A 26,342-nucleotide genomic window follows, 5' to 3' on the forward strand; every position below is an offset into this window, starting at 1 on the left:
TCATGTTAAGTCACCCTTATCTTACTTAATTATGCCCCCAAAGCACAAGTGATGCTGGCAACTCGGACATGCCGAAGAGAAGCTGTCAAGTGCTTCCTTTAAATGAAAAGGTGAAAATTCTTGACTTAATAAGGAAGGAAAAAAAATGTATGCTGAGTTGCTAAGATCTATGGTAAAACCAAGTCTTCTATCCATGAAATTGTGAACGAGGAGAAAAGAAATGTGTGCTAATTTTGCTGTCACGCCCTAAATTGCAAACATTACGGCCACAGTGAGTGATAAGTGCCTAGTTAAGACGGAAAAGGCATTAAATTTGTACAGGAAAATATCTTGAGAGCCCACATTCACGTAACTTTTATTACAGTATATGGCTGTAATTGTTCTATTTTGTTATAATTATTGTTAATCTCTTACTGTGCCTAATCTATAAATTAAACTTTATCAGAAGTATGTATATATAGGAAAAAACGTAGTATGTATAGCGTTTGGTACTGTCTGTGGTTCCAGGCATCCACTGGGGATTTTGGAACGTACAGCTCATGGATAAGAAGGGACTACTATGTATTCACAGAGTTGTGTAGCCATCATTATGATCATTATGTTTTAGAACATTTTCACCACTCCCACCAAGATACCCATTAGCAGTCACCCCACGTTCCCTCCACCCCAAACCCTTTCCCCTGCCCTAGGCAACCGCTAATGTACTTTCTGTCTCTATAGATTGGCCTGTTCTGGGTGTTTCCTATCAATGGGATAAATGGAATTTCATACACTCTGAGGTCTTTGGGGACGGGCCTCTTTCACTCGGCATGCTTTCAAGGTTGATCCGGGTGGTGACATATATCATTCCTTTTTGTGGCCAAATATGATCCCACTGTGTTTTTGGTTTTTAATGCAGAAAAACATCCTTGTGGAGTATGGACTCCGAAGAATTACGTTCCTGATTGCCCAAGAGGTCAGTCCGATTCTCAGCGCATCTGAGTTTTTCGCATTCTTCAAGACTGGGTGCCATTTGTTTGATGTTTACTATGTAGATTGGGGTGGAAAAAAATCAGTCCCTAGAGAAGAGGTGGCTTTCCAAACGATTCATTCTAGAAGTGGACTGGGTTAGGGTTAAAAATCACAGAACAGGTCTATAAATATTTAAATGAGTCTTGCTTGATTTGTCTTTCATATGGATTTCTTTTTGCAGAAAGAATTTCCCAAGTTTTTCACATTCAGAGCAAGAGACGAGGTATGGTGAAGAGCAATGAACTGGTTCTGGCTTCCCTGGGAGATTTGATATTCAGCAAGAATATGGTTCTTAGTCCTTGTGGTGTCCCATATTCTAGAACATGCAACTTTTGTGTAGATTCCAGCCTTCCTCTGGGCTGGTATTTCCAGTGAGAGCCCTGTGTTGCTCTGTGGAGCTCAGACCCCACGTTTCCCTCCCTTTCAGCCTTCACTACAGGTTTCTGTCTCACCTGGATACTTTTTGTACTTGCCGGTGTAACTCTGTAAGACGGTTCTCCCAACCTCTTTTTCTTTTCTTTTCTTTTTTTTAATATCTTTATTGGAGTATAATTGTTTACAATGTTATGTTAGTTTCTACTGTACAACAAAATGAATCAGCCATACATATACATATATCCCCATATGCCCTCCCTCTTGAGCCTGCCTCCCACCATCCCTATCCCACTGCTCTAGGTGGTCACAGAGCACCAAGCTGATCTCCCTGTGCTATGCGGCTGCTTCCCACTAACTATCTATTTTACATTCGGTAGTGTATATATGTCAGTGCCACTCTCTCACTTCATCCCAGCTTACCCTTCCCCCTCCCCGTGTCCTCACGTCCATTCTCTACGTCTGCGTCTTTATTCCTGCCCTGCCACTATGTTCATCAGTACTGTTTTTTTAGATTCCACATATATGCGTTAGCATACGGTATTTGTTTTTCTCTTTCTGACTTACTTCAGTCTGTATGACAGACCCTATGTCCATCCACCTCACTATAGATAACTCAATTTCGTTCCTTTTTATGGCTGAGTAATATTCTGTTGTATATATGTGCCACACCTTCTTTATCCATTCATCTGTCAATGGACATTTGGCCAACCTCTTTTTCTTATGTTCTTCCAGAACAGTGGTTGGCAAACTATGGCTTGCAGGCCAGCCCCCTGTTTTTATAACCACAGTTTGATTGGGACGGAGGCCACACCCATTAATCACTTACTGTCTCCTGTAGCTTTCTTGCTCCAGCAGCTGAATCGAGTACAGTTGGCCCTCCAAGTTCACGGATTCCACATTCGTGGATTCACCCAACCATGGATGGAATCATCACAGTTGGTTGTGTCCGCGGATGCAGAACCCGCGGATTCGGAAGGTGGACTGCAGTTGTGACCGACCGTATACTCCATCAGTCCTCTGGCCTTTTAAGAAAAAGTTTGCTCATCCTTATTCTAGAACAGGTGGGCTTGGTCCCAGCACAAATCCAGTCTCCACTAAACAGTATTTTAATTTATCCAAAGCCTTACTTTCCTAGTTACGCATCCTTTCTTCAGCTTCTTCATTTTCTCTTCAGTCTCCAGCACTGTCAGTCGCCTCCTTCTGAGGACCGATTTCCACAAGGAAGCTAAGGCTTAGTGACTTCTTGAGAAATACTCTGTGTGGTGGCAGATAGAGAACAGCCTGGTGGTGCCAGCAGGTGCTGGGGACTAGCTGGGCTTCCCTGTGGCCAAGAGGCTTATGCCAGCACAAGGTTCCATGCTCGTGGCTCTCCTCTGGACCATCACAAAGTCCCAAATCTCTTGAGCTCCCAATTAGAAGACATCATGAATGCTTCATTCCTGAGTTCTAAACCCGCGAACACCAGGGATCTGCAGGACAGGGCGTGGATCAAGCAGGCACGCAGCCCCAGTGTCCAACGCCACCTGTGTCTGTGTGTCCATCTGTTTTCTCTCTCTGGTCGGCCCACAGTTTGCAGAAGATCGCATTTACCGTCACTTGGAGCCGGCCCTGGCCTTCCAGCTGGAGCTCAGCCGGTTGCGTAACTTTGACATAACTGCCATGCCCTGCGCCAACCACAAGATGCATTTGTACCTGGGCGCTGCCAGAGTGAAAGAGGGCGCAGAGGTCACGGACCACAGGTTCTTCATCCGCGTCATCATCAGGCATTCGGACCTGATCACCAAGGTAGGATGTCATGGGGTGTTTCTTTCTCCCTCTGAACTTGTCACTCACGTGCTGCCCTTGCCTTCGTTGAGTTCCTGCTCTGGGTCAGGCCCTGGGCTGCACTCTGGGGATCTCAGGGTGCACAGGGCACCCACAGCCCTGCCCTTGTGACTGACCCTCCAGTCTGGGGACAGAGTGGGAGGTGGAAAATGAAGTGGTCTGTTTTCATGGTCTGTTTTCAAGTGGTCTGTTGTCCTGTGGATTCTTCCTTCTGTCACAGCGATCTCCCTGCATGAGGAGAGAATTGGGAGGATGGAAAAGAAATACCCTGATTTGTCAAGGGGATGTTTTTGTACGCTCATTGCGTCCCATTGTTTCTTGCATTTAGAAAAGTAATTCATGATTATATTGTGAAGATTGCAAAACATACTGAAAATATTTTTAAAAATTAAGGAAAAGGACCAGAATCCTGCCATTCAGGGGTCAGCCCTGTTGGTGACCCTTTCTAGGCCTAACTCCATATATGTATTGGGACTGGGTTGTAGGTGTAATGTTACAGATAGGAGCTCAGGCTGGACAAATCATTTAAAGGCTTTTTTTTGTTTTTCCACTGTAGACCTCTTTCCATGTTAATGAAGATGATTTCCTTCATGCAATTCCCTTGCATGGATGTATATCTTGTGTGTGTAATGTTTTTGAACACATCCCCTAGTGATGGATGTTAAGCTAATCAGTATTTTGCTGCCTCTGTCACCCAGATATTTTAATAGCTTTTATGATTATCCAGGTACGGTAAGGCCGACAGATCAGGAGACAGTTATGATCGAAAAGATGGTTTATTTCTTATCACAGATTCCAAGAGGAGGGGGCATGCTGAGCCGTGGGGGCCACATGGGGAAGCACCAGGGCTGCTCAGGAGGCAGAGGGAGGGGGGATACATGGACAGGAGCCTTTATTGTGGATTCCGCAGGAAGGAATGGGTGAGGCAGGGTGAGCAGGCTTGGGACTGGCTAGCCTGAGTAATTTCAGCAGGCTGTGAGCATAGGGACTGTCTCTACTTGTCTGGTACCTGGCCCTGGGGTGATTAGGGCCAGTGGATAGTGGCCTGGAGGGTGAGAGCCTGACAAGGAGGTCGTTGGGGTGTGGGGTCTGGATTGGTTGGTTTGCCTGAAACGCATGCTCATGGCTGAGTTGTTTACAAGCTCTAGGAATTGGCTAACCTGGGAGGGGCAGTCCCTCCAGGGTCAGCAAAGCCCAGCTGTCAAAGCATCAGAATACAGAAAATAACAGAGGTGCTGAATACACGAGACAGCCTTGGACATCCCGTTACCTCTGGAGGCAGGGCTCTGCTGTCTGACCTGGCACGCCTTTTGGAGGAGGGGGATGCTCTCCTTTCCCTTTGACTCTCTGGGCCCTGCGCCCCTGGCCTAGCGGCTGCCCCTCTCCCCCTTTGACAGGAAGCCTCCTTCGAGTACCTGCAGAACGAAGGCGAGCGGCTGCTTCTGGAGGCCATGGACGAGCTGGAGGTGGCGTTCAACAACACCAGCGTGCGCACCGACTGCAACCACATCTTCCTCAACTTCGTGCCCACCGTCATCATGGACCCCTCTAAGGTCTCACCTCTGGGGGTGGGGCTCTCACCAGGCTCCAGGTTCACCTTCACTGGGACCTTCCTGCTTCAGGGTATCGTCTCCTGGTGCTCGAGACCTGAGCTCCAGGATGCGTATGTGCATGTCTGAGCCTCACTTGCTGCAGGTGGAGAACAAACCTTCCATCGATTAATTGTAGAGCCGTTTTTCAGCCACCACCCTTAGGACTGTCCCTAAGGATGTTCCCCCTCCGTGGGTACGCTTCACGTTTCGGAAGACACAGATGCCCAAAATGTCCTTTACAAAACAAAATTTTGTCCTCTCCCTAGTTCCAGGCTCTGTTGGGGGCTGCATGTGGGTGGGGGAAGGGGGGTGAGAATCTGAGGTCTGTGGCTCAGCCATTCTCCATTGGCTGGTTCTTCACGAGCAGGCAGAGTCTGTGGTGGTGATTCTGGATGAAAGAAGTTCTAGTCCATCTGCTTGGCATGTGTGGGGTGCAGAGGCCCATGCTGATTCCCCAGCTCCACCAGTTCACATAGTTCCTTGAAGAAGAAAATGCATAAGCTTGGGATGCATGATGGAGAGAAAGACAGGGTAACATAGGGGCACTAGCTCTTACCAGCCTCAGTTTCCACATCTGTCAGTGGGGGACAAAAATACCAGCCTCTCTGAGTAATGATGGGGGCAGAGTGAGATAATGAGCTTAAATGCTTAGCATGATACCTTTGATTATTATCAGCTTAGAGTTAATGGATACATGCTACGTATTGCTCTGCTATATACATGCAGTGCATTTTGCATTCAGTATATCTCATCTTTCTGTTATAATCAGAGCTAGAACTATTACGAGTGTGCGCGGAATGGGTCCTGAAATTGAATTGCTGTGGTATGCTGCAGATTGAGGAGTCAGTGCGGTCCATGGTGATGCGCTACGGCAGCCGGTTGTGGAAACTCCGCGTGCTCCAGGCTGAGGTCAAGATCAACATCCGCCAGACCACCACCGACCGCGCCGTTCCCATCCGCCTGTTCATCACCAACGAGTCAGGCTACTACCTGGACATCAGCCTCTACAAAGAAGTGACCGACCCCAGATCTGGAAACGTAAGGCCGGGCTGGCTCACAGAGGTCAAGTCAAAGTGGAGGCAGGCTGCCCGGAGAGCAAGACGTAGATTAAAATGGCACTTGGAAGCTTTGCTGTGTCAGACTGGGGCTGCTCCTCTGAGTTTTATGATAAACGTGTTAGCTTCTGAATCCCAGTTGTTCAGTCCTTTAGGAAGGAGATTGAATCCAAAGTTTAATCCAGTCTAGAACCATGTTTGGGATAAGATGTGGAGTATTACGGCTGATTATAATACAGTTCCCAAGTTAGTTCAGTTAGGGAAATGGTATTTTCCCCAACCGTGTTTTGGAATAGACTTTTGTAAAATGAATCAAGTTTCCTATTGACTACTATATATACATGTAGTAGATTACATGTATATGTATATAATCGTTTTATTTTGAAACACTTAAAGACTCTCAAAAAGTTGCAAAAATAGCACAGAGGAGAAAATTTAGGACAGAGAATACTCATGTACCCTTCACCCAGCTTTCCCCAATGATAGCATCTTTTTTAACCAGAGACATTGTCAAGACAGGAAGTTGACACTGGTCCACTTCCTGTCTTGACAAGTCTATTAACTCAAATGCAGACCTTATTTGGGTTTCACCAATTTTTACATGCACTCTGGTTTGTTTGGGGGGTGTGTGTGTGTGTGTGTGTGTTAGTAGTATGATAATTACAGTTTTGGAGCTGTGTCTCCACATCTGTTTCCCACAGTGGCAGAGAAGAGATTACTCTCCCGGGCACTCACTTTGTTATGTGATACGTGCTATGCTTCCCCTCATTATATTTTTTATTGAAATATAGTTGATTCACAATGTTGTGTTAATTTCTGCTATACAGCAGAGTGATTCAGTTATACATATATATACACACATTATTTTTTTAATATTCTATTTCATTATGGTTTATCACAGAATACTGAATATAGTTCCCTGTGCTGTACACTAGGACCTTGTTGTTTATCCATTCTATATATAATAACTTGCACCTACTAACCCCAAACTCCCAGTCCGTCCCTCTCCCACACACCCTCCCCCTTCACAACCACCAGTCTATTCTCTATGTCTGTGGGTCTGTTTCTGTTTCATAAAAGTTCCTTTGTGTCATATGTTAGATTCCACATATAAGTGATACCGTATGGTATTTGTCTTTCTCTTTCTGACTTTCTTCGCTTAGCATGATAATCTCTAGGTCCATCCATGTTGCTGCAAATGGCATTATTTCATTCTTTGTTCCGGCTGAGTAGTATTCCCTCGTTGCATTTTCACTGAGGACTGGGAAGAAATAAATTGGGCAGGAGTGTGGTTCTCTGAGACTTGCCCTCCTCACTCTCTGTTTTTCTTTCTTTCTGGTCCAGATCATGTTTCACTCCTTCGGCAACAAACAAGGGCCCCAGCACGGGATGCTGATCAATACTCCCTACGTCACCAAGGATCTGCTCCAGGCTAAGCGATTCCAGGCCCAGTCCCTGGGTACCACCTATGTGTATGACTTCCCGGAAATGTTCAGGCAGGCAAGTCCTGAGGCTGAGACTCAGCACTGCCCAGGGTCCCCTTAGGGACTCCACTGGCATCCACACCCCCCATCCTTAGTTACTCTTTTTTTTTTTTGGCCACACTGTGCGGCTTGTGGGATCTTAGTTCCCTGACCAGGGATTGAACCTGGGCCCACGGCAGTGAAAGCACCAAGTCTCAACCACCAGGGCACCAGGGAATTCCCCTTAGTTACTCTTCTGAAGACCCCACTCTAAAGAACACAGTATTCGTGAAGGAAAAGAAGCTAATATTGAGAATGACTTCATAGTATATTTTTCTAAAACAAACCTAATTTCATCCCAGTGATAAAAAGGAATATAATATAGAAACTTTGGAAGGTAAAGGAGAATGGAAAGAAGGAAAAAGTGACTCCTTGTTCCACGTACTAAAGACAAATTGTTTACCACTTCCTTTTGGTCTTTTTAATGCTTATATTAAGTGCTGGCTACATGCCAGGAACCGTTCTAAGGGTAGATAGACCATGAGGAAGAGGATGGGGTCACTGCCTTTGAGGACTTTTTGGTCTACTTAAAAAAATAATGTTTTATGTTTTTATGATTATTAAATATACACTGGATACAGAAAAATAGGAATAAGCAAATAAAATTTCACTCATAGGTAATCACTTGTCTACCATTGAGGACTGCAATACCATTTTAGTGTATTTCCTTCAAGTATGCTTTCTATGCCTTTATTTTTTTTACGTAGAAGGGCCTTTCAAGGAGACTGAGCACACTGGCATTGGTGATATGGGTGCCTGTGTACATCTTCTCCGTTGCCTTGTGAATGACGTTCATGAAACTGAGGTCGTGGACTTCTACTGTCCGCAGGAAAGCATCAGTGTACTTTAGGCATAGGAGATGCAGGATAGTAGGAAAAGCTGCCGTTTAGGGTCCGTAAGGCCTGGGCCTGAGTTCCAAATCTGTCCTTTGCTTCCTGTGTGTCCCTGGGCAAGTTCCTTCACCTCTCTGGGCCTCACTTTCCTCCTCTGTAAAATGAGGCTAATAATATTACCTACTTCCCCAGGTTGTGGTAAGAATATATATAAAGTATTCAGTAGAATGGAAACTTTTATAATTAAGAATGTCATTGTCTGTATCCTTTTGCCTCAGAAGTCACAGGCCATAAGAATAGGAAACAGACAAATCAGGAATAAATCCATCCACTTTCTTTTAGATAAAGAAACAGTATGGTAGACAACACATAAATTTGAAAACAGATGAAAATTTCTGAGAAAAATATATCTTATCAAAACTGACTCAAGAAGAAATAGAAAATGTAAATAGATTATAAGGATTAATGAAATTGAATTAATAGTTCAAAAACATCCATCTACTAAAATTGGGCCCAGCCAGGGACTTCCCTGGTGGCACAGTGGTTAAGAATCCGCCTGCCAATGCAGGGGACACGGGTTCGAGTCCTGGTCCGGGAAGATCGCACATGCCGTGGAGCAACTAAGCCCATGCGCCACAACTACTGAGCCTGCGCTCTAGAGCCCTCAAGCCACAACTACTGAAGCCCGCGTGCCTAGAGCCCATGCTCCGCAACGAGAAAAGCCACAGCAATGAGAAGGCCGTGCACAGCAACAAAGAGTAGCCCCCGCTCGCTGCAACTAGAGAAAGCCCGCGCACAACGAAGACCCAAAGCAGCCATAAATAAATAAATAAATAAATTTGAAAAAAAGCATTAATGAAATTGAATTTGTAGGTCAGAAACACCCATCTACTAAAATTGGTCCTAGACAGTTTTACAACAATTGTTGTCAAACCTTCAAGGGACAGATAATTCCCTTTGTATACAAACTGTTTAGAGAATAGAAAAAACAAAGGGAATGCTTCTTAACTCATTTTATCAGGTTATTATTACTTTAATATTAATCCAAGATAAGAACATTAGGAGAAAGGAAGTTTATTGTCTCATTTATGAACACAGACATGAATCATAATTAAAATATTAGCAAATGAAACCCAGTAATGATTTTTTTAAAAAAAATTTAGACTAAGTAGTATTTATCTTGTGACAGCTTGTATGGTATTAGGAAGTCTATAGTTTACCATGTTAATAGATTAAGAACGAACTTAAATTTCTCAATAGGTGCAAAAAATGTATTTGAAAAGATAGTATCTATTTATAATAAAAGCTTTTAATAAACTAGGACTAGAAGGGGATTTTTTTTTAAATTCATTTCTGGCTGCATCAGGTCTTCGTTGCTGCACGCGGGCTTTCTCTAGTTGCAGCAAGCAGGGGCTACTCTTCGTTGTGGTGGGCAGGCTTCTCCTTGCGGTGGCTTCTCTTGTTGCGGAGCATGGGTTGTAGGCACATGGGCTTCAGTAGTTGTGGCACGCAGGCTCAGTAGTTGTGGCTCGCGGGCTGTAGAGCACACCCTCAGTAGTTATGACGCATAGGCTTAGTTGTTCCACAGCATGTGGGATCTTCCCGGACCAGGGCTCAAACCCGTGTCCCCAGCATTGGCAGGGGGATTCTTAACCACTGTGCCACCAGGGAAGCCTCGAATTTGTTTATCTTGATAAAAGACATCCACCTAAAATTAATAGCAGCTAATGGTGAAATGTTAGAAGTATTCGCTTCAAAGATAGGTACAGATAGAAATATCCATTAACACCCCTTCTATTCAACTTTTTTTTACTAGAGTTCTTGGCCAATGCAAAAATATGAGAAAAAGAAATAAAAGGTATAAAGACTAGAAAGAAGGAAGCAAAGTTACGTTTTTCATAGATGATATAAACGCCTATACAAGAAATCCAAGAGAATTTATGGAACCAATTAGATAATACAGCAAGATCGCTAGATACCAGAGCAATATACAAAACTTAATTGTACTCTCATAGACCAGCAATAATTGTAAAATCTAATTGGAAAAAATGCCATTTACAATATTAAGATCAACCCCAAGTTTAGGGATAAATCAAACAAAAAACATACAAGACCTTTATGGAGGAAATTTTGAAACTTTACGGAAATACTTTAAGCCTAAATAGAGAGATATATCATGCTTATGTATGATGGGAAGATTCAATATTGTAAAGATAATAGTTCCCCCCAAATTAATACATTCAGTATAATTCTGGAGTTTTGGTGCAACTTAAAAACTCATAGGGAAAGCAAAAGTTCATGAATAGCAAAAACACTTCTGAAAAAGAACAAAATCAGGAGGACTTGTCTTAGCCATCCTTTAAAATAAGTCATTATTTGGGCTTCCCTGGTGGCGCAGTGGTTGAGAGTCCGCCTGCCGATGCAGGGGACGCGGGTTCGTGCCCCGGTCCAGGAAGATCCCACATGCCGCGGAGCAGCTAGGCCCGTGAGCCATGGCCGCTGAGCCTGCACGTCCGGAGCCTGTGCTCCACAACAGGAGAGGCCACAATAGTGAGAGGCCCACGTACCGCAAAAAAAATAAATAAATAAATAAAAAAAAGAATTAAAAAAAAGTCATTATTTACTTTCAAGCAGTAGTACGTACTACAGTGTGTAATATTATTGTAACAGAGCTAAACAAATAGACCAATGGAACAGAATAGAGTCTAGAGTCAGACCCACTCACAGACAGAACCTTGATTGAATGCAGAGGTGGGATTCTGAATCAAGGGAATAAATTTCACTAAAAGGTACAAAGAAATTTCTTATCTAATTGGGAAAAAAATTTTTCGATTTCTACCTCATCTGGTGTACAGAAATAAATTTCGAGAGGATTAAAACTGCTCGGAGTGAGTTGAAAGCGTAAGCATAGGAAAACCCCATGAATGTGACTATGTTAAAATTTAGAAGTTATTTATGTAAAAGAGAAAAGACAAACCCCAGATTGGGAGAATATGTTTAAATATCTGTTTCCAGCAAGGGATTAAAGCGATATTATCTACAGAGCATTTATAAATCAGTTGGAAAAAAAAAAACCAAGCAAAACTATAAAAAATATGGGCAAGAGTTATAAATAGGAAATTGACCAAAAAAAAAGAGAAACTTACAAGATCAATCAATATATTCTAAGGTGCTCACCTCACTGATAATCAGTGAAGTACCGACCAATATCACAGTACAAAAAAAAAAAATCACAGTACAGTTTCACACCCAGCAGATGGGTAAACATTAAAATATTTGCCAAAGCCAAGTGTGGACAAGTATATGGAGCAAAGGAGCTCTCACACATTCTTACTAGAACTGTAAAAACAATTTGACAATATCCAGTAAATCTGAATTTTCACATACCCTATGACCCAGCAATTTCATTCCTAGGTATGCACCCATTGAAACACTCATCCGTGTTTATTTAAAAAAAAAAAAAAAGACCATAAAAATGTTGATTACAGCATTGTTGGTGTAGAATTGGAAACCTAAATGTTCCTAAAAAGGGTTATGAATAAATAAATTGTGATATGTTCATATCATGGAAAACTGAACAGCAGGGAAAATGAATAAACCAGAGCTAAATTTATCAATATGGATAAATCTCTCAAATATATTGGAGAACTAGAAAAATAAGTTGTGGAAGAACGTGTCCAGTGCAATACCATTATTTAAAGTATAAGTCATGCAAAATAATGCTATGTTTTTTGGGGGGGGTTATTTTTATTTTATTTATTGTTTTTGGCCGCGTTGGGTCTTCGTTGCTGTGTGCGGGCTTTCTCTAGTGTGGCGAGCGGGGGCTACTTTTTGTTGTGGTGCGTGGGCTTCTCACTGCGGTGGCTTCTCTTGTTGCGGAGCCTGGGTTCTAGGCACGCGGGCTTCAGTAGTTTTGGTGCGCGGGCTCTAGAGGACAGGCTCAGTAGTTATGGCACACGGGCTTAGGTGCTCCGCGGCATGTGGGATCTTCCTGGACCAGGGCTTGAACCCGTGTCCCCTGCTTTGGCAGGCGGATTCCCAACCACTGCGCCACCAGGGAAGCCCAATGCTATGTTTTAAATGTCTGCACACATGATGAAATAAAAATGTAAAAGCATACAGAGGACTGATGGACAGTAATTCAGGATAATAGTTACCTGAGGGGAGCAGCAGGGAGGAGGGATGGGAATGGGATGGGGAGGGGTACACCAGGGACTTCAACTGCATTTTTCTTATTTCTTTAAAAAAATCTTAAGCTACTGTGGAAAAATTCTGATTTGACAGAGCCATGAGATAGATGCTTGGGTATTTATTTTTCTGCATGTATGCTTTAAATAGTTCATGATTGAAAAAGAGAGAAAGCAGTAGAAAATGTACTTCCTTACTGATGACTTCAGGTTTTTCTCTTTCCTGTCCTCTCTGTAGGCTCTTTTTAAAATGTGGGGTTCCCCGGACAAGTACCCCAAAGACATCCTGACATACACCGAACTAGTGCTGGACCCGCAGGGCCAGCTGGTGGAGATGAACCGACTTCCTGGAGGAAATGAGGTAAAGAACTGAGTCGCTTTGCTGTACAGGAGAAATGAACACAACATTGTAAGTCAACTATACTTCAATAAAATTAAAAAAAAAAAACCTCACAGAGCCCAGCCCCTGGCCGGAATCACCCTTTAAAACAATTTCCTCCTGGGGGACTTCCCTGGCCGTCCAGTGGTTAAGACCCTGTACTTCCACTGCAGGGGACATGGGTTCAATCCCTGGTCGGGGTACTTAGGTCCTGCATGCTGTGCAGTGCGGCCAAAGATAAATAAATAAGTTCCTCCTGAAGAAACAAGCCCGTTTTCTTGTGCATTCGTGTCCTCGCCAGGTGGGCATGGTGGCCTTCAAAATGAGGTTTAAGACCCTTGAGTACCCAGAAGGGCGCGACGTTATCCTCATCAGCAATGACATCACCTTCCGGATAGGATCCTTTGGCCTTGGAGAAGACCTTCTGTACCTGCGGGCATCCGAGATGGCCCGGGCAGAGGGCATCCCCAAAATCTACCTCGCTGCCAACAGTGGGGCCCGTATCGGCCTTGCGGAGGAGATCAAACACATGTTCCAGGTGGCTTGGGTGGACCGGGAAGACCCCCACAAGGTACGTCATAAAGCTGGGGTGGCAGTGTGACTGCGCTAAGCTCATGTTGTATTTTCTGTGCGGGTGACAGCACCTCCAAGGGGGCGGACAAAATCTTCTCGCTCTTTGTGTAGACAGCATAGATATCCATAAAGTACATAAACAGGCAGTAAAATTTCATGGGAGGGGGTGACGATTAGGAAAAAAGGTCTAAATGGGATCCTTAGGGGGACAATAATGAAAAAAAGTCATTTTTTATGTAAACACAGAGTTAATACATGCTGAGCATCTCTTGGCACGCAGTGCACACCGAGGATGCAAATGTGAATGACAGCATAATCCCTGGCCTCAGGAAGTTCTTAAAAATCATCCAGGAGACCTAGAGACACCAGCTACCATAAAAGGCAAAGTGAATAGAGAAAAGCATACATCTTGTGATGTGAAAATGCAGGGGACAGAGTCATTCTTTGCAACCGGAGCATGAGTTCTCAAGGGGGTGGTATTGCCCCCGCCATGGGGGCAAAAATGATTCTTTTCATGTAAAAAGCATACACACACACACATATATGTATACATACATACACACATAAACAATATATCTACAATAAAATTTTATTGGTGGGGGGTGGGGGGGTTGGCATTAAGAAAAAAAATCTCCGTAGGGGAAAGAGAATGAAAAGATGATTAAAAAACATTAAATCAGAGAGCCCAGGAAGAAAGTGAAGTTGTATTGTAAGGACCAGTGGAAAGCACAGAGCAGACCTTCAGTTTATTACTGTTATTAACATGGTATTAACATCAGACAGGTGACTGTGTTATTAACATGGTGTTATTAACACCCCCGCCCCCACCCACCCAAACCAGTGTTGACATTAAAACAAAACAGTGGCTGTTGAGTGCAGGAAGCTGGACTCATAGCCTTACTGAAGTATATATTTTTAAGGGAATTAAATACCTGTACCTGACTCCCCAAGACTACACCACAGTCAGCTCCCTGAACTCCGTCCATTGTAAACACGTCGAGGAAGAAGGAGAATCCAGGTAAATAACTGACCAGGCAGCGCCTTCATTTTGCCTGTGGTTAATTTCAGCTACTCCCAGGGGAATCTGCCTCTTCGCCTCTGGGCTTGTGACAGTATATCAAGCAGGTGGTAGTGTTTGTACAATGGGACCCCCGAGCTCCACTGGGGGCACTGATAGCTCAGACACCTGGGGCATCCTTTAGGGTGAGCCCATCCTTGTCATCCCCAAATGAGGCACGTCCTTCGCAAAAATACCACATCATGCAAGGAGAATTAGGTTGGATTCCCATAGTGTCCCCATAGCTGCAGGTTCACATTTTGTGACCAAATTAGCCAGACTGACTCAGCGGTGACTTGGTGAGCTGGGAAGATGCCGGGAGGGCCTGCTTCGTGAGAACGTCAAGGGCAATACCGGCTTGTGGGTTGTGGGTTTTTAAAATCAGCTTCTGATTTAAATCAGAATTTCCCAGGCTGAGTTTCCTGGAATGTTAGTTGGTGATTTGGGAGGATGGGAGGGAGTGAAAATTTTCCGTAGTCAAGTAAGTTTGGGAAGCACTGGGTTACATGAGATCCAACAAGCGTCTTTATCGCAGGCCTTCTCAGAACATTTAATGCACTGAAATGCCGTGTGAATCCCTAATGGGTTAGGCTGTACAGTGTACTTATATGGCCATGGAATCTTGACTGATTGATTATGAACCACGTGGCTTCTCCTTGTAGACCCCCATGTCTCTGTAGACCAAAGGCTATTCTAGATTGCTTCTGGAGGAATGCAGGGTGGGGTGACATTTCATTAGGACAGCCTCTGAATAGGCAAACTTTATCTTTCGTTGGAGGGGTGATGATTATCGATGCTGTACTTGCCCTTCTAGAAACTTTAGGGCCAGTCATCAGGGGCCTAGACCCCCGCCTTCATCTCACCTCTGGCTGCTTTATCACCTTCCAATCCCTCACCTTGCTTAGCCTTCCTTCCTCGGGTCCTTGGGAAACGCATCAGCCTTGGATTTTTCTGGGCTAGAGCTCAGTGTTTAACTCGCATTTGGTTCTTGAAGGTATGTCATCACGGATATCATTGGGAAGGAGGATGGCCTGGGCATAGAGAACCTGAGGGGCTCAGGCATGATTGCTGGGGAGACCTCCCTGGATTATGATGAGATTGTCACCATCAGCTTGGTGAGTCCCCTCCTATTTTCTTTTCCATCTCAACTTTTTATTATAGAAACTTTCAAATAGTCAAGAAAGCAAAGAGAATTGCTAATGAGCCCTATGTAGTCATCACCAGCTCCAACAATTATCAACGTGTAACCATGCCTATGTCCCCAGTCCCTCTGCCCCCCTGTTCTGGAATATTCTAAAGCAAACTCCACTTATATCTTTCCATCTGTAAGTACCCCAATGTGGATCTTGACTAGATTAATTTTTTAAAAACATAACCACGGTACTGTTACACCCAACAGTATCGGTGGCAATTCTTTAATATCATCAGAACACAGTTTGGGTTCAGTTTGAAGTGTTATCTCAAAAATATCTTGTTAAGAGTTGGTTGGTTTGAATCAGGGGCCAATCACCTCTTATTTAATAGGTACTGAGTATTTAGAAGAACTTTTGTCCGATTTTAACTGGTACTAAATGACTCTCTTCCCGCTCCCCAGTTTGGCCTTTTCAAAAATATTTTCTGTTTCTGGTAGAGTCATAGTAATAGTACTTTTCAATGGTAAACTGTCCCTCAAGATACGATTTTTACCTTCAGTGTTGTATCTTCAGTTTCCAAGGTGGAAGATGTTGGCCATGAGTGTCTTCCTTAGGCTTGTTTTCCAGATGTCATTTAAATATGTTTCATATATATTTCAAAATAAAAAGATTTATGCATATATTTACATATTCCAAAATATTTTTATTTTGAAGGATATAAAAAGATATGTATGTCTTTATATATTCCAAAAATATATAAACATATATGTATCTTTTATTTATATATATACAGACAGGCACACCTCAGAGATGTTGCAGGTTTGGTTCCAGACCTCTACCATAAAGCAAATGTTGCAATAAGGTGGATATAGCAATAAACGTCACACAGATTTTTTGGTTTTTCAGTCCATGTAAAAGTTATGTTTACACTATATTGTAGTCTATTAAGTGTGCAATAATCGCATTAATGTCTTTTTTAAATGTACACACCTTAATTAAAAAATCCTTTATTGCTAGAAAATGCTAACCATCATCTGACACACAGGGTTGCCAGAAACCTTAAGTTTGTTATAAAAAAAAAAAAAAGCAATATCCGTGAAGTGCAATAAAACGAGATCTGCCTCTATGTCTTTTTATTTTTATTTTTTTTAAATTTTTTTGTGTGTGTATGTCTTTTTATTTTGAAATAGTTTAGGACACACCAGATACGAGATAGCATAGGCAGGTCCTATGTACCCATCACCCAGCTTCCCCCATGACAGTATAACCATCGGACGTGATCGACATTGACGTTGACACAATACTGTTAACTCGGTACAGACCTTGCTCGGATTTTTCCAGTTTCACACGCCCTCCTAGGCCTCCTTTGGTTGAGTGAACGGCTACAATGTCTCAGGAGTGACCAAGCTCGGAAGAGCCACAGACATGCCTCTTGAAGCAAGAACCAGAACATTCCACTTCCGCTGTCTTTACAACACTCCTCTTTGCTAACCCCATTCTTTCTGGTTAGGAGGCCGAGGTCAGGCACCCTGAAGGAAGGCTTGTGTCACGCTGTTTGGCCTCCAATCAGGTTGCCAGTGGCCAAGCTTAGCTTCCGTTGGTGCCCAGCGGGTCCCTGGGCTGTCCCCACTGTGGGAGGCGGGGCGCGTGGCCCTGGGGAATGCAGGAGGGATCCTGTCTCCACAGGTGACCTGCCGAGCCCTTGGGATCGGGGCCTACCTGGTAAGGCTGGGCCAGCGAGTGATCCAGGTGGAGAATTCCCACATCATCCTGACAGGGGCAATGGCTCTCAACAAGGTGACCTTGAAGGGGCCACTGGGGAGTGGACATGTAGGGGTGGGGTGGGGGAGGGGTCATTTTAACTTTCCCAGTGTCCCTGATGGGGGATTTTTCTCAACCTGAAACCAGTTTCATGCCTACTGATGTAAGAGCTGTTTTTCCACTTTCCAGCTATATGGGCCTCTTATGAGCCAGAAAAAATACGTACATATATTAGGCTCTTCTGGTGGAACTAACTCTGTATTACTGTAATTTAAATTTTTAAATATTTTTGAAATGTTAAAAGTTATTAAAATGGCATTACACATTGCAGAAAATTGGAAAAAGACCCCCAAAAAGTAATTTTGCTCCTACTATAATTTTGGTGTATTTTCCTCTCGTCTTATATCTTAACATGGTTAGACTCCTAGTGAGTGCAGTTTCATTCGACATTTTTCCCTGTATTAAAATGCTTTCCACATTGCTGTAAAGCCTCCATAACATAATATCTGCTAAAACCCCACTGAGGGTCTCAAAGTCCGGCCCCTGAACCGGCAGCATCACCTGGGATCACCTAAAAATGCAAATTCTCAGGCCACACTGCAGACCTGCTGCATCAGAAATGTTAGGTAGGGTTTTGCTTTGGAGTTGACTAGAGTAATCAGCTGGATCACTGGTTCTGAAATTGTGCTACATGTTGGAATTTTCTGGAAGTTAAAAAGGAAAATACCAAAGATTCTGATGTAATAGGTCTGGGTACAGCCGGGGCATCGGGACTTTTGAAAGCTCCCAGATGATTCTAACATGCAGCCAGGGTTGAGGACCACTGAGGGAGATGACTTCCGAACAGGTGGAAGGGCCCCGGGCCGGGCAGAACCTTGCTAACCCTGCCATGTCAAAGCAGGTCCTGGGCAGAGAGGTTTACACATCCAACAACCAGCTGGGCGGCGTGCAGATCATGCATTACAATGGTGTCTCCCATGTCACCGTGCCGGACGACTTCGAGGGTGTTTGTACCATCCTGGAGTGGCTGTCCTATATGCCAAAGGTGCAGTATCCCCCCCTGCAGCTAAGAGCCTGGAAGACTCTGTTGTCAAGTTCATTTGCCAGATGGTGTGGGAAACAGGGAGCACTAAAGATGTGTCTGGGTTTAATTTTTCTTTACTCCTCCCTCCTTCCCTCTCTGATACCAAGCCCTGTACTTGCTGTTCTTTGCTATTTTTTAAATGCCACTGTAAGGATGCTCTCTGTCAATCCTTTAGAAAGAGGTGGCAATTTCAGTGTGGGTGGACATGTGTTAAATGTGGAATGATGTATGTAATGAATTTAAAAACAAAATAGAGTTCTTACAACTCCTACACCAAGACCAAGATTTAAGAGTCATCACTAATATTTGCTGAGCACTTACTAAAGCCATTATGTGAAGCCCTTTATCTTCATGATGTTGTTAAATCCTCACAACAGCTGTATCGGAGAGCTGCTATTATTATTACCACTTTACAGATAAGGAAATTGAGATTTAAAGAAATGCAGTACCTTGTCCAAGGTAATATGGCCAGTAAGTGGGTGGAAACAAGCCTCTAAAATGCACATGCCATCCTGTATGACAGTTACTAGCAAACTAATTACCCTGAGATAATACAGCTAGAATTTTACACACAAGGTGCTTTGAATTTTAATGTCAAACATCAACAACTTTAATATTTATTTTTAAATCTTTGTTTGTTAATCGCACAACTCAGAAAGTTAATTGCTAAATATCCTCTTTATACCCAGGGAAATAGTTTATACTATTTACAAAAAAATAATTTACAAAAAAATAATTTTTTGTAATAATAATTACAAAATAATTTTGAAATAATTTACAAAAAAAATCACCTCTGTACTATTACCGTGTCATTGTAAATTCTCTAAGGGAACAGTCGATGGTTGGTGCCTGAACAAACAGAATAAAAGGCTGTTCTCAAACAACAACAAAAACTAGGTGGCATTTCCTCTCATCAAAAGAGGTAACATTGGACAACAGAGAATCCTCAAGCTTTGCAGTCAGGCTCGATTTGATTCTTGGCTTCCTCCTCCATAGTAATGAGGCCTCAGGACCATCTCTTAATCTTCCTGAGCCTCGGTTTCCTCATCTGTGAAATGGGAGTAACAATAGCACCCACCCCAGGGTGTTATCGTGATGGTTAAGTGACATGATGTGTAGAGCCTGGCGCTTACTAGCCCCCCCTCACCAAATGCTACTCATAAAAGTGATGATGAGCTATTTGGGGTTGAGCTTCTGTCACGTAACCAGGCATCACCACCAGAGGAGGAGAGGAGGGCAAAGAGCAGGCTGCAGACGTTACTGACAAGCACAGAGGACTGAGTTGGAGACCTGGCTTTCTTTTCTAGGATAATCGCAGCCCTGTCCCAATCATCACACCCACTGACCCCATTGACAGAGAGATTGAATTCCAGCCATCTCGCTCACCCTATGATCCCCGGTGGTTGCTTGCAGGAAGGCCTCACCCAAGTAAGTCCTAAAGGGCTTTGCCTGAGACCTGGGTCTTGGGGCTTCTTTTCTGCACCTGGGATAAAGGAACGTGTCGATAGAAGCACTGTTACTTGGTCAGATATTCCAGAGGGATACACCTGAGATCGAATGCAAAGGGGGTGGAGGAATGGAGATTTTTCTCTAAGCTTTTCCTGAGCTATTGACCAAGAAGGGGTGGAAACAGCCTCCAGTTTCTGGAGCTGATGGATGGAGGTGAAGGGTAGCAGAGGTCATGGCCTCCCTCCCCAAGTTTCCCCAAATGTGGTTACATAGGTAGAAACTCTGGTGCTGTGACATCAGGGTTTCAAAGAGAAGAATGCTTCTCTCTCTCCCTCTCTCTCTCTTTCTTTCTTTTTCTATTTGGCTAAACCTAATAAGGTAATTCTCCATGAGTTTACTCAGGACGAGCAACTTAGCCTCTTCTGTCCCCACGTTTGCAGATTCACGTGGATAGATGTGCACACACATGTTCAAACACCCCCGTGTGCACCCACATGCTTTCACACACACAATTCTTTCTCTCTCGCTTTCTCTTTCTCTCTCTCTCTCTCTCTCTGAAAGGGACAGGTACGCCTCCTGGAAGGATTTGATTACATTCGGAGCAACCAGAACAGGAAAGCTGAGCCGCCCCTGTTACCACAATCCCGAGTCTAGAATTTCACACGCTGTCCCCTTTAGAACTTGGCCTCCCCATCCAGCTGTGTGGGGCAGGGGACGTGCTGCCAGGAGCGTGCCAGGCCTTGCCAGCAGAAGAAGCCCCAGGCCCTGCTTCTCCCTCTGCCATTTCTCTTGGGCTCTCTCGCCTGTGAGCACTGGCTTTATCTTGATTTAAAAAACGCCTGATACATTACTGACAGTTTTCTCTGGCTAGTCGGGCCAGCCCCCAGGCAGACACTGAGGCTGGGCTGCTTTGTTCCCAGAAGCCCAACCTCCCGCTCCTGCAACTTGAGATCTCTTGTGCTACCTGGCACCTCGTGTCCGAACTGCAGTCATTTACACCGTGGTGTGGATTCCTGGCCCCACGTCCTCTCCAGGGATGGCTGCAGTTGACATCATCATATTCATTCTCTCTCTCTCTCTCTCTCTCTCTCTCTCTCTCTCTCTCAAATTGAACACTTTCTTCCCAGTTAAAGGGTTTTGAAGCTGCAGCCACCATGTCAGGGATGAGTTTTTTGGGGCAGGTGGTCCCTTCTTGAAATCCTACCTTCCGAAAGCATCCATCAGCTCTCTTTGCCTCTTGGGAAGAAAAGGCAGAGACGGTGATTAGGGTCTTGGCCTTGTCTTTGGCCTTGACAGGAGTTGATGTATATAGTTGGATGTTCTATATGGACTGAATTCCTGACTTGCTGTATTTTTTGCAGCCCTGGTTTTGGGTGTTGGGGGGCGGGGGAAGGGTCGGTATCTGTGTAGTTTTCTAGGAAAAAAGGTATTTGGGCTGTCAAGGTCAGGCTGTCCTTAGAGAGACGGGAGAGCAGTCAGCTCCTCCAGGCGGATGCTGGGGGACCCTTATCAACCCAGCCCCTGGCCTGGACTTCTGCCCTTCTGCCCACAGCCCTGAAGGGATCCTGGCAGAGTGGATTCTTCGACCAGGGCAGTTTCAAGGAAATCATGGTGCCCTGGGCCCAGACCGTGGTCACGGGACGAGCAAGGTAACCCTGAGGATGGGGCAGGCAGCACACACCTGGCCTCCCCAGGTATTGGGACTCCCAGGTACAAAGCCAGGGGTTCTTTCCTCCTAGGTGGCCCCTAGGGACACTTTTTTCCTGGCCCCAGGATTTTCTGAAAGAAAAGCCAGTGGGGGGCAGGGGGGATGGTTTTCTGGGTGATGAACTTCTTCATAAAGTCTGGATTTGTCTGTGGCTTTAGGCATCTCAGCCAACCTCTTGCTGGGGGCCAGCACCCTTGCCCCTCGTGTCTGCCCCTGGGGCGGGGCTCCCTAGCCAGTGGGGCCATGGACCCTTTGGGAATCAGAAGGTGGTACTCCCCTCGGAAACTGCGCAGACAGTCAGAACTGTGAATTCCCATTTCAGGAGGGCCACAGGCAGGAACCCCTGTTGTAGACCATAGCTGGCAGAAGGCTTAAATGCTTGAATGCTTTGAAAGCGGAGCCTCTCATTCCTCAGTGGTGTAGCCCGTATCTTTTTGGATCACTCCAGCTGCCCAAAAGTTCCTCTTTATGTGGAGCCCAAAGCAGCATCCTCATAATTTACCACTCAGATTCCTGACACGATGTAGTTGCTTCCAGTCCAGGTTTGGAGTTGGACCTGAGCTCTGTCATTCACCCTCTCTGGGCCTTTACATCCTCATCTGTAAAATGGAGGTAATAATTCGACACCTCCCCCACCCCAAAGGATTGCGGTGATGATTAGAAGAGATAACATACGTTAGGCACTTAAAATATAAAAAAGGAGTTCCCTGGCGGTCGAGTGGTTAAGACTCCACGCTTCCACCGCAGGGGGCGCAGGTTTGCTCCCTGGTCAGGGAACTAAGATCCCGCATGCCACACAACGCGGCCAAAAAATTAAAAAATAAATAAATAAAAAGCCTTTAAAAAATCATAACCACTCCACAGGTGGTAGCAGCTTCCATCACTGTCATTATTGTTGTTATTATTTACCTCCCTGCAATTACTATGAAAATACTAAGCCTAGTATTGGAACCTTAGCTGCTTCTCCATAAGTGTTTTATTTTTTTTAATATGTTTTTTAAACATGAGATGAAATCTACTCCTCCCTCCATAAGGAAGCTCTTTATCTGAAGACTGCTCTCCCCAAACCTGCCTCATACAACTGTTGGGAGTGTAAATGAGAGTAATTAAGCGCTGCATGTGGCTGGGGGCAGCCAGTGGTAAGCGGTGATAGATACGGATGCCACGGACTCCCCATGACTGAAGCTCCTTCAGGCTCAGCATCCCTCAGCCCTTTTCCAGATGTGACGTGGTGTCCGGACCCACGCTGGCCACACGTGACAGTTCAAATTCAGATGAGTTACAGTGAAAGAGCATGACACATATTCAGTTCCTCCGCTGTCTCTGCCGCATTCCAAATGCTCAGTGGTCACGTGTAGCTCGCAGCTGCCACACTGGTCAGGCAGATGGAGAACGTGGCCATCATCAAGGAAAGTTCTAGTGGACAGTGCTGCCCCCGTCCCTGCACTGGCCTGACCCTCCCCCCAAACATGGCTGCTGTTGCCCCAACAAGGTCACCCAGAGGACCTTGCCAGCCTGCTAGTTTGTGAGGCTTTTCACTGCTTTGGGGCTGCTGCTTTGCCTTCCGGTAGAATAACCTGCCGGACTGAAAACAGCACTCTCTTCTGTATGCCCTCATCCCGGCCACCCAGGACCCAGCCCCACGTGTAGAATACCATCTCGGGCTGGCTGGACCCACCGGTCCCCGAATCTGCCTGGGATGCTGCCCAGCGCCCCAGTTCCCTTGTGCTCCACCTTGCAGGCTGGGGGGGATCCCCGTCGGAGTGATCGCTGCAGAGACACGGACAGTGGAGTTGGCTGTGCCCGCGGACCCTGCCAACCTGGATTCCGAGGCCAAGGTTAGGGGCCAGGGAGCTGGGGCTGCTATTTTCGTGTTGTTTTGGGTTTTTTTTTAATTGAAGTGCAGTGTACTTACATTATCATATTCATTTCAGGTGTACAGCACAGTGATTCAGCATTTTTACAGATTATGCTCCATTAAAAGTTATTACAAGATAATGGCTATAGTTCCCTGTGCTATACAATAGATCCTTGTTGCTTATCTATTTTATACACTGCAGTTTGTATCTCTTAATCCCATACCCCTAACATGCCCCTCCCACCTTCCCTTTCACCTTCGGTAACCACTAGTTTGTTTCCTATCTGTGAGCCTGTTTCTGTTTTGCGTATATGTTCATCTGTATTATTTTTTAGATTCTACATATAAGTGATATCATCCTGTGTTTGTCTTTCTCTCTCTGACTTATTTCACTAAGTATAATATTCTCTAGGTCCATCCACATGGCTGCAAATGTCAGAATTTCATTCTTTTTAATGGTTGAATAGTATTCCATTGTATAAATAGACCACATCTTCTTTATCCATTCATCTGTTGGTGGGCACTTGGGTTGCTTCCATGTCTTGACTATTGTAAATAGTGCTGCTATGAACACTGGGGTGCGTGTATCTTTTCAAATGAGTGTCTTTGTTTTCTTTGGATATATACCCAGGAGTAGAAGTGCCGGATTGTATGCTAGTTCTATTTTTAGCTTTTTGAGAAACGTCCTTACTGTTTTCCAGAGTAGCTGCACCAATTAACATTCCCACCAGCATCGTACGACGGTTCCCCTTCGTCCACATCCTCACCAACATTTGTTATTGTAGACTTTTTGATGATAGCCATTCTGACAGGTGTGAGGTGACAGCTCGCGGTAGTTTTGCTGGGGCTGCTGTGTTGGCTGGCTCAGCTGACAAGGGTGGGTCCTAGGTGGTCACACGTCTGTCTTTCCCGCTCAGAGACTCAGGGGAGCCCTTGGCCCTGGGGGGGCTTCAGCACACTCTATGGGGTGCATAATGCTCTGCACTGTCTTCCTCAGGATGACGGGTCCCTAGGAATCCCTCCCACCTCCAGCCGCCATCGCTGTTGCTATTTCTAGGGTGGGCCACACCGCATACTGGGAGGAGTTCAGAAGTCAGAGGGCAGGTCCTCGGACCCCACTCAGTGGCCTCTTCTAGCTTGGTGCCTGTCAGTGGGCAACGGGAACCTCCCCGGGCTGCAGCGTGAGGGTCACGTGTCTGAGGGTTACAGACGAGCTGTTGGCTTGGTGCCAACTCAGATCAGACTGCCTGTCCTCTGGGGTGAAGTGTGCGGCCGTCCCGTGTTCCGGGGCTGCCCTTGCACAGAGGAATCGGACCCAGGCCACTCTGTGTTGCAGATAATCCAGCAGGCCGGCCAGGTGTGGTTCCCAGACTCGGCCTACAAGACGGCGCAGGCCATCCAGGATTTCAACCGGGAGAAGTTGCCCCTCATGATCTTTGCCAACTGGAGGGGGTTTTCCGGTGGCATGAAAGGTAAAGTGGTCTTCCTTGTGGATGCCCTGAAGCCTCGGGGTCAGCACTCAGGACAGCCCCCTCGGCGTCCCACCATCACTTTAGCTCAGCTCCCCCAACCCTGAGCCATTCAGGTAACGCTGCCCGTTTTACAGTTGAGGAACTGAGGGTGCCTGGTGTGACTTGCTAGAGGTCACGGTCACACCAGGAGTGGCAGGAGAGGCAGGGGCGGCCCCGGGAAGCTGCCCAGTGACCTGGGCTGTCACCTCCCTGCTTGGTAAGATGGGGAGGAGGCGCCTGCCCTCCCAGGGGGCTGCTGTGAGCATCAGTGACCTGACAGTCAGGCAAGTGCTTCTGAAGCCACCAAGCGCATTTCAAGATACAGTGACCATCAGTGGGATGTTGAGGAAGGAGCCGGACGGGGGCCGGCAGACCTGGTCTGAATCCTTGCTGGGTGGGTGACTGCTCCGAGCCGCAGTTTCCTTCCTCTGTGAGGGGAGTAAGAATAGGACCAACTCAAGGGCCAAGGTGAGGACTCGCTGAGCCCATCACTGGCACGTGGTGTTTACTCTCAGTGTGATTATGGTGGATTTTGTTATGGTGCTGTTGTTACCATGTAGGGTGCCTGGTACTGGATGGACGCCTCTTGGTAGAGAATAAGGACCATCTGCCTGTGGACAGGAGGGAAGGGCCTGTGTTATTGTTGGGGAGGGTTCTGTTCTGGGAATAGTGGGACAGGCCAGGTGCATCTCAGAGTCAGAGCTGGAAGGAATCTTAGAAATCGTTCTGTGCCTCCTTTTCCAGGTGCGGACACTGAGGCCCAGGAAGGGAGGGGGACCCGTCCAAGGTCCCGTGAGCACTTAGGGAGCAATCTGTGCCTGGGCCGGTTCCTGCCTCTCGGCCCAGTGAGAGTCTTTCCGTAGCGCTGTACAGCCTCCCAGCTGACCACGCTCTCCCAGAACCCCCAGGACAGCGAAGACCGGGGCCTGCAGTCACCTCACCGGGCGGCTGCCTTGCCTTTCAGACATGTACGACCAGGTGCTGAAGTTTGGAGCCTACATCGTGGATGGCCTCCGGAAGTACAAACAGCCTGTCCTGATCTACATCCCGCCCTGCGCGGAGCTGCGGGGAGGCTCCTGGGCGGTCATGGACACCTCCATCAACCCACTGTGCATAGAAATATACGCGGACAGAGAGAGCAGGTGGATGCGCCACCCCCAACCCACCTTAGCCTTTTCTTGTTCTCACTCCCAGTCCTTAGGCCCCATCACCTTTGAGCCACTGGTTTGAGGATCACAGGGGTGTTCTGAGTTTCTGAAGGGACAGAGAGCCTCCAGTTCTACCAATCTGAAACTAGCATCCAGTCTGCGACTGGATGGTCTCAGTAGAATTAGTGGCTGGAGCCCAGAAGTGGTGGAGGAATTGTCTCTTCTTTCATCACTTATACTCACCTGCTTCCCAAGGAAGTTTGCAATCAAATTAAGAAAGA

The 26,342-nt window shown here is 45.7% G+C and overlaps 1 protein-coding gene across 5 annotated transcripts in view; it reads left to right on the top strand.

Annotated features, from left to right (window-relative positions):
• ACACB (acetyl-CoA carboxylase beta) overlaps nucleotides 1-26,342 on the top strand; it is a 122,063-nt gene that overhangs the window by 89,337 nt on the left and 6,384 nt on the right. For 4 of the 5 annotated variants that reach the window (XM_082853242.1, XM_082853244.1, XM_082853243.1 and 1 more), the window contains 17 exons: nucleotides 899-955; nucleotides 1,193-1,234; nucleotides 2,956-3,171; nucleotides 4,608-4,763; nucleotides 5,637-5,840; nucleotides 7,202-7,357; nucleotides 12,639-12,761; nucleotides 13,081-13,350; nucleotides 14,273-14,370; nucleotides 15,404-15,524; nucleotides 17,229-17,339; nucleotides 18,205-18,348; nucleotides 19,695-19,815; nucleotides 21,389-21,485; nucleotides 23,286-23,382; nucleotides 24,739-24,874; nucleotides 25,878-26,055. In XM_082853242.1, coding sequence (XP_082709368.1) covers nucleotides 899-955; nucleotides 1,193-1,234; nucleotides 2,956-3,171; nucleotides 4,608-4,763; nucleotides 5,637-5,840; nucleotides 7,202-7,357; nucleotides 12,639-12,761; nucleotides 13,081-13,350; nucleotides 14,273-14,370; nucleotides 15,404-15,524; nucleotides 17,229-17,339; nucleotides 18,205-18,348; nucleotides 19,695-19,815; nucleotides 21,389-21,485; nucleotides 23,286-23,382; nucleotides 24,739-24,874; nucleotides 25,878-26,055 — 2,327 coding nt within the window. Of the gene's footprint in view, nucleotides 1-898; nucleotides 956-1,192; nucleotides 1,235-2,955; nucleotides 3,172-4,607; nucleotides 4,764-5,636; nucleotides 5,841-7,201; nucleotides 7,358-12,638; nucleotides 12,762-13,080; nucleotides 13,351-14,272; nucleotides 14,371-15,403; nucleotides 15,525-17,228; nucleotides 17,340-18,204; nucleotides 18,349-19,694; nucleotides 19,816-21,388; nucleotides 21,486-23,285; nucleotides 23,383-24,738; nucleotides 24,875-25,657; nucleotides 25,825-25,877; nucleotides 26,056-26,342 lie in introns of those variants that run through there. The other variant, XM_082853246.1, reaches the window with a different exon arrangement.

The sequence above is a fragment of the Leucopleurus acutus genome, assembly GCF_964270905.1.
Source record: "Leucopleurus acutus genome assembly, chromosome: 13".
NCBI classification, from domain to species: domain Eukaryota; kingdom Metazoa; phylum Chordata; class Mammalia; order Artiodactyla; family Delphinidae; genus Leucopleurus; species Leucopleurus acutus.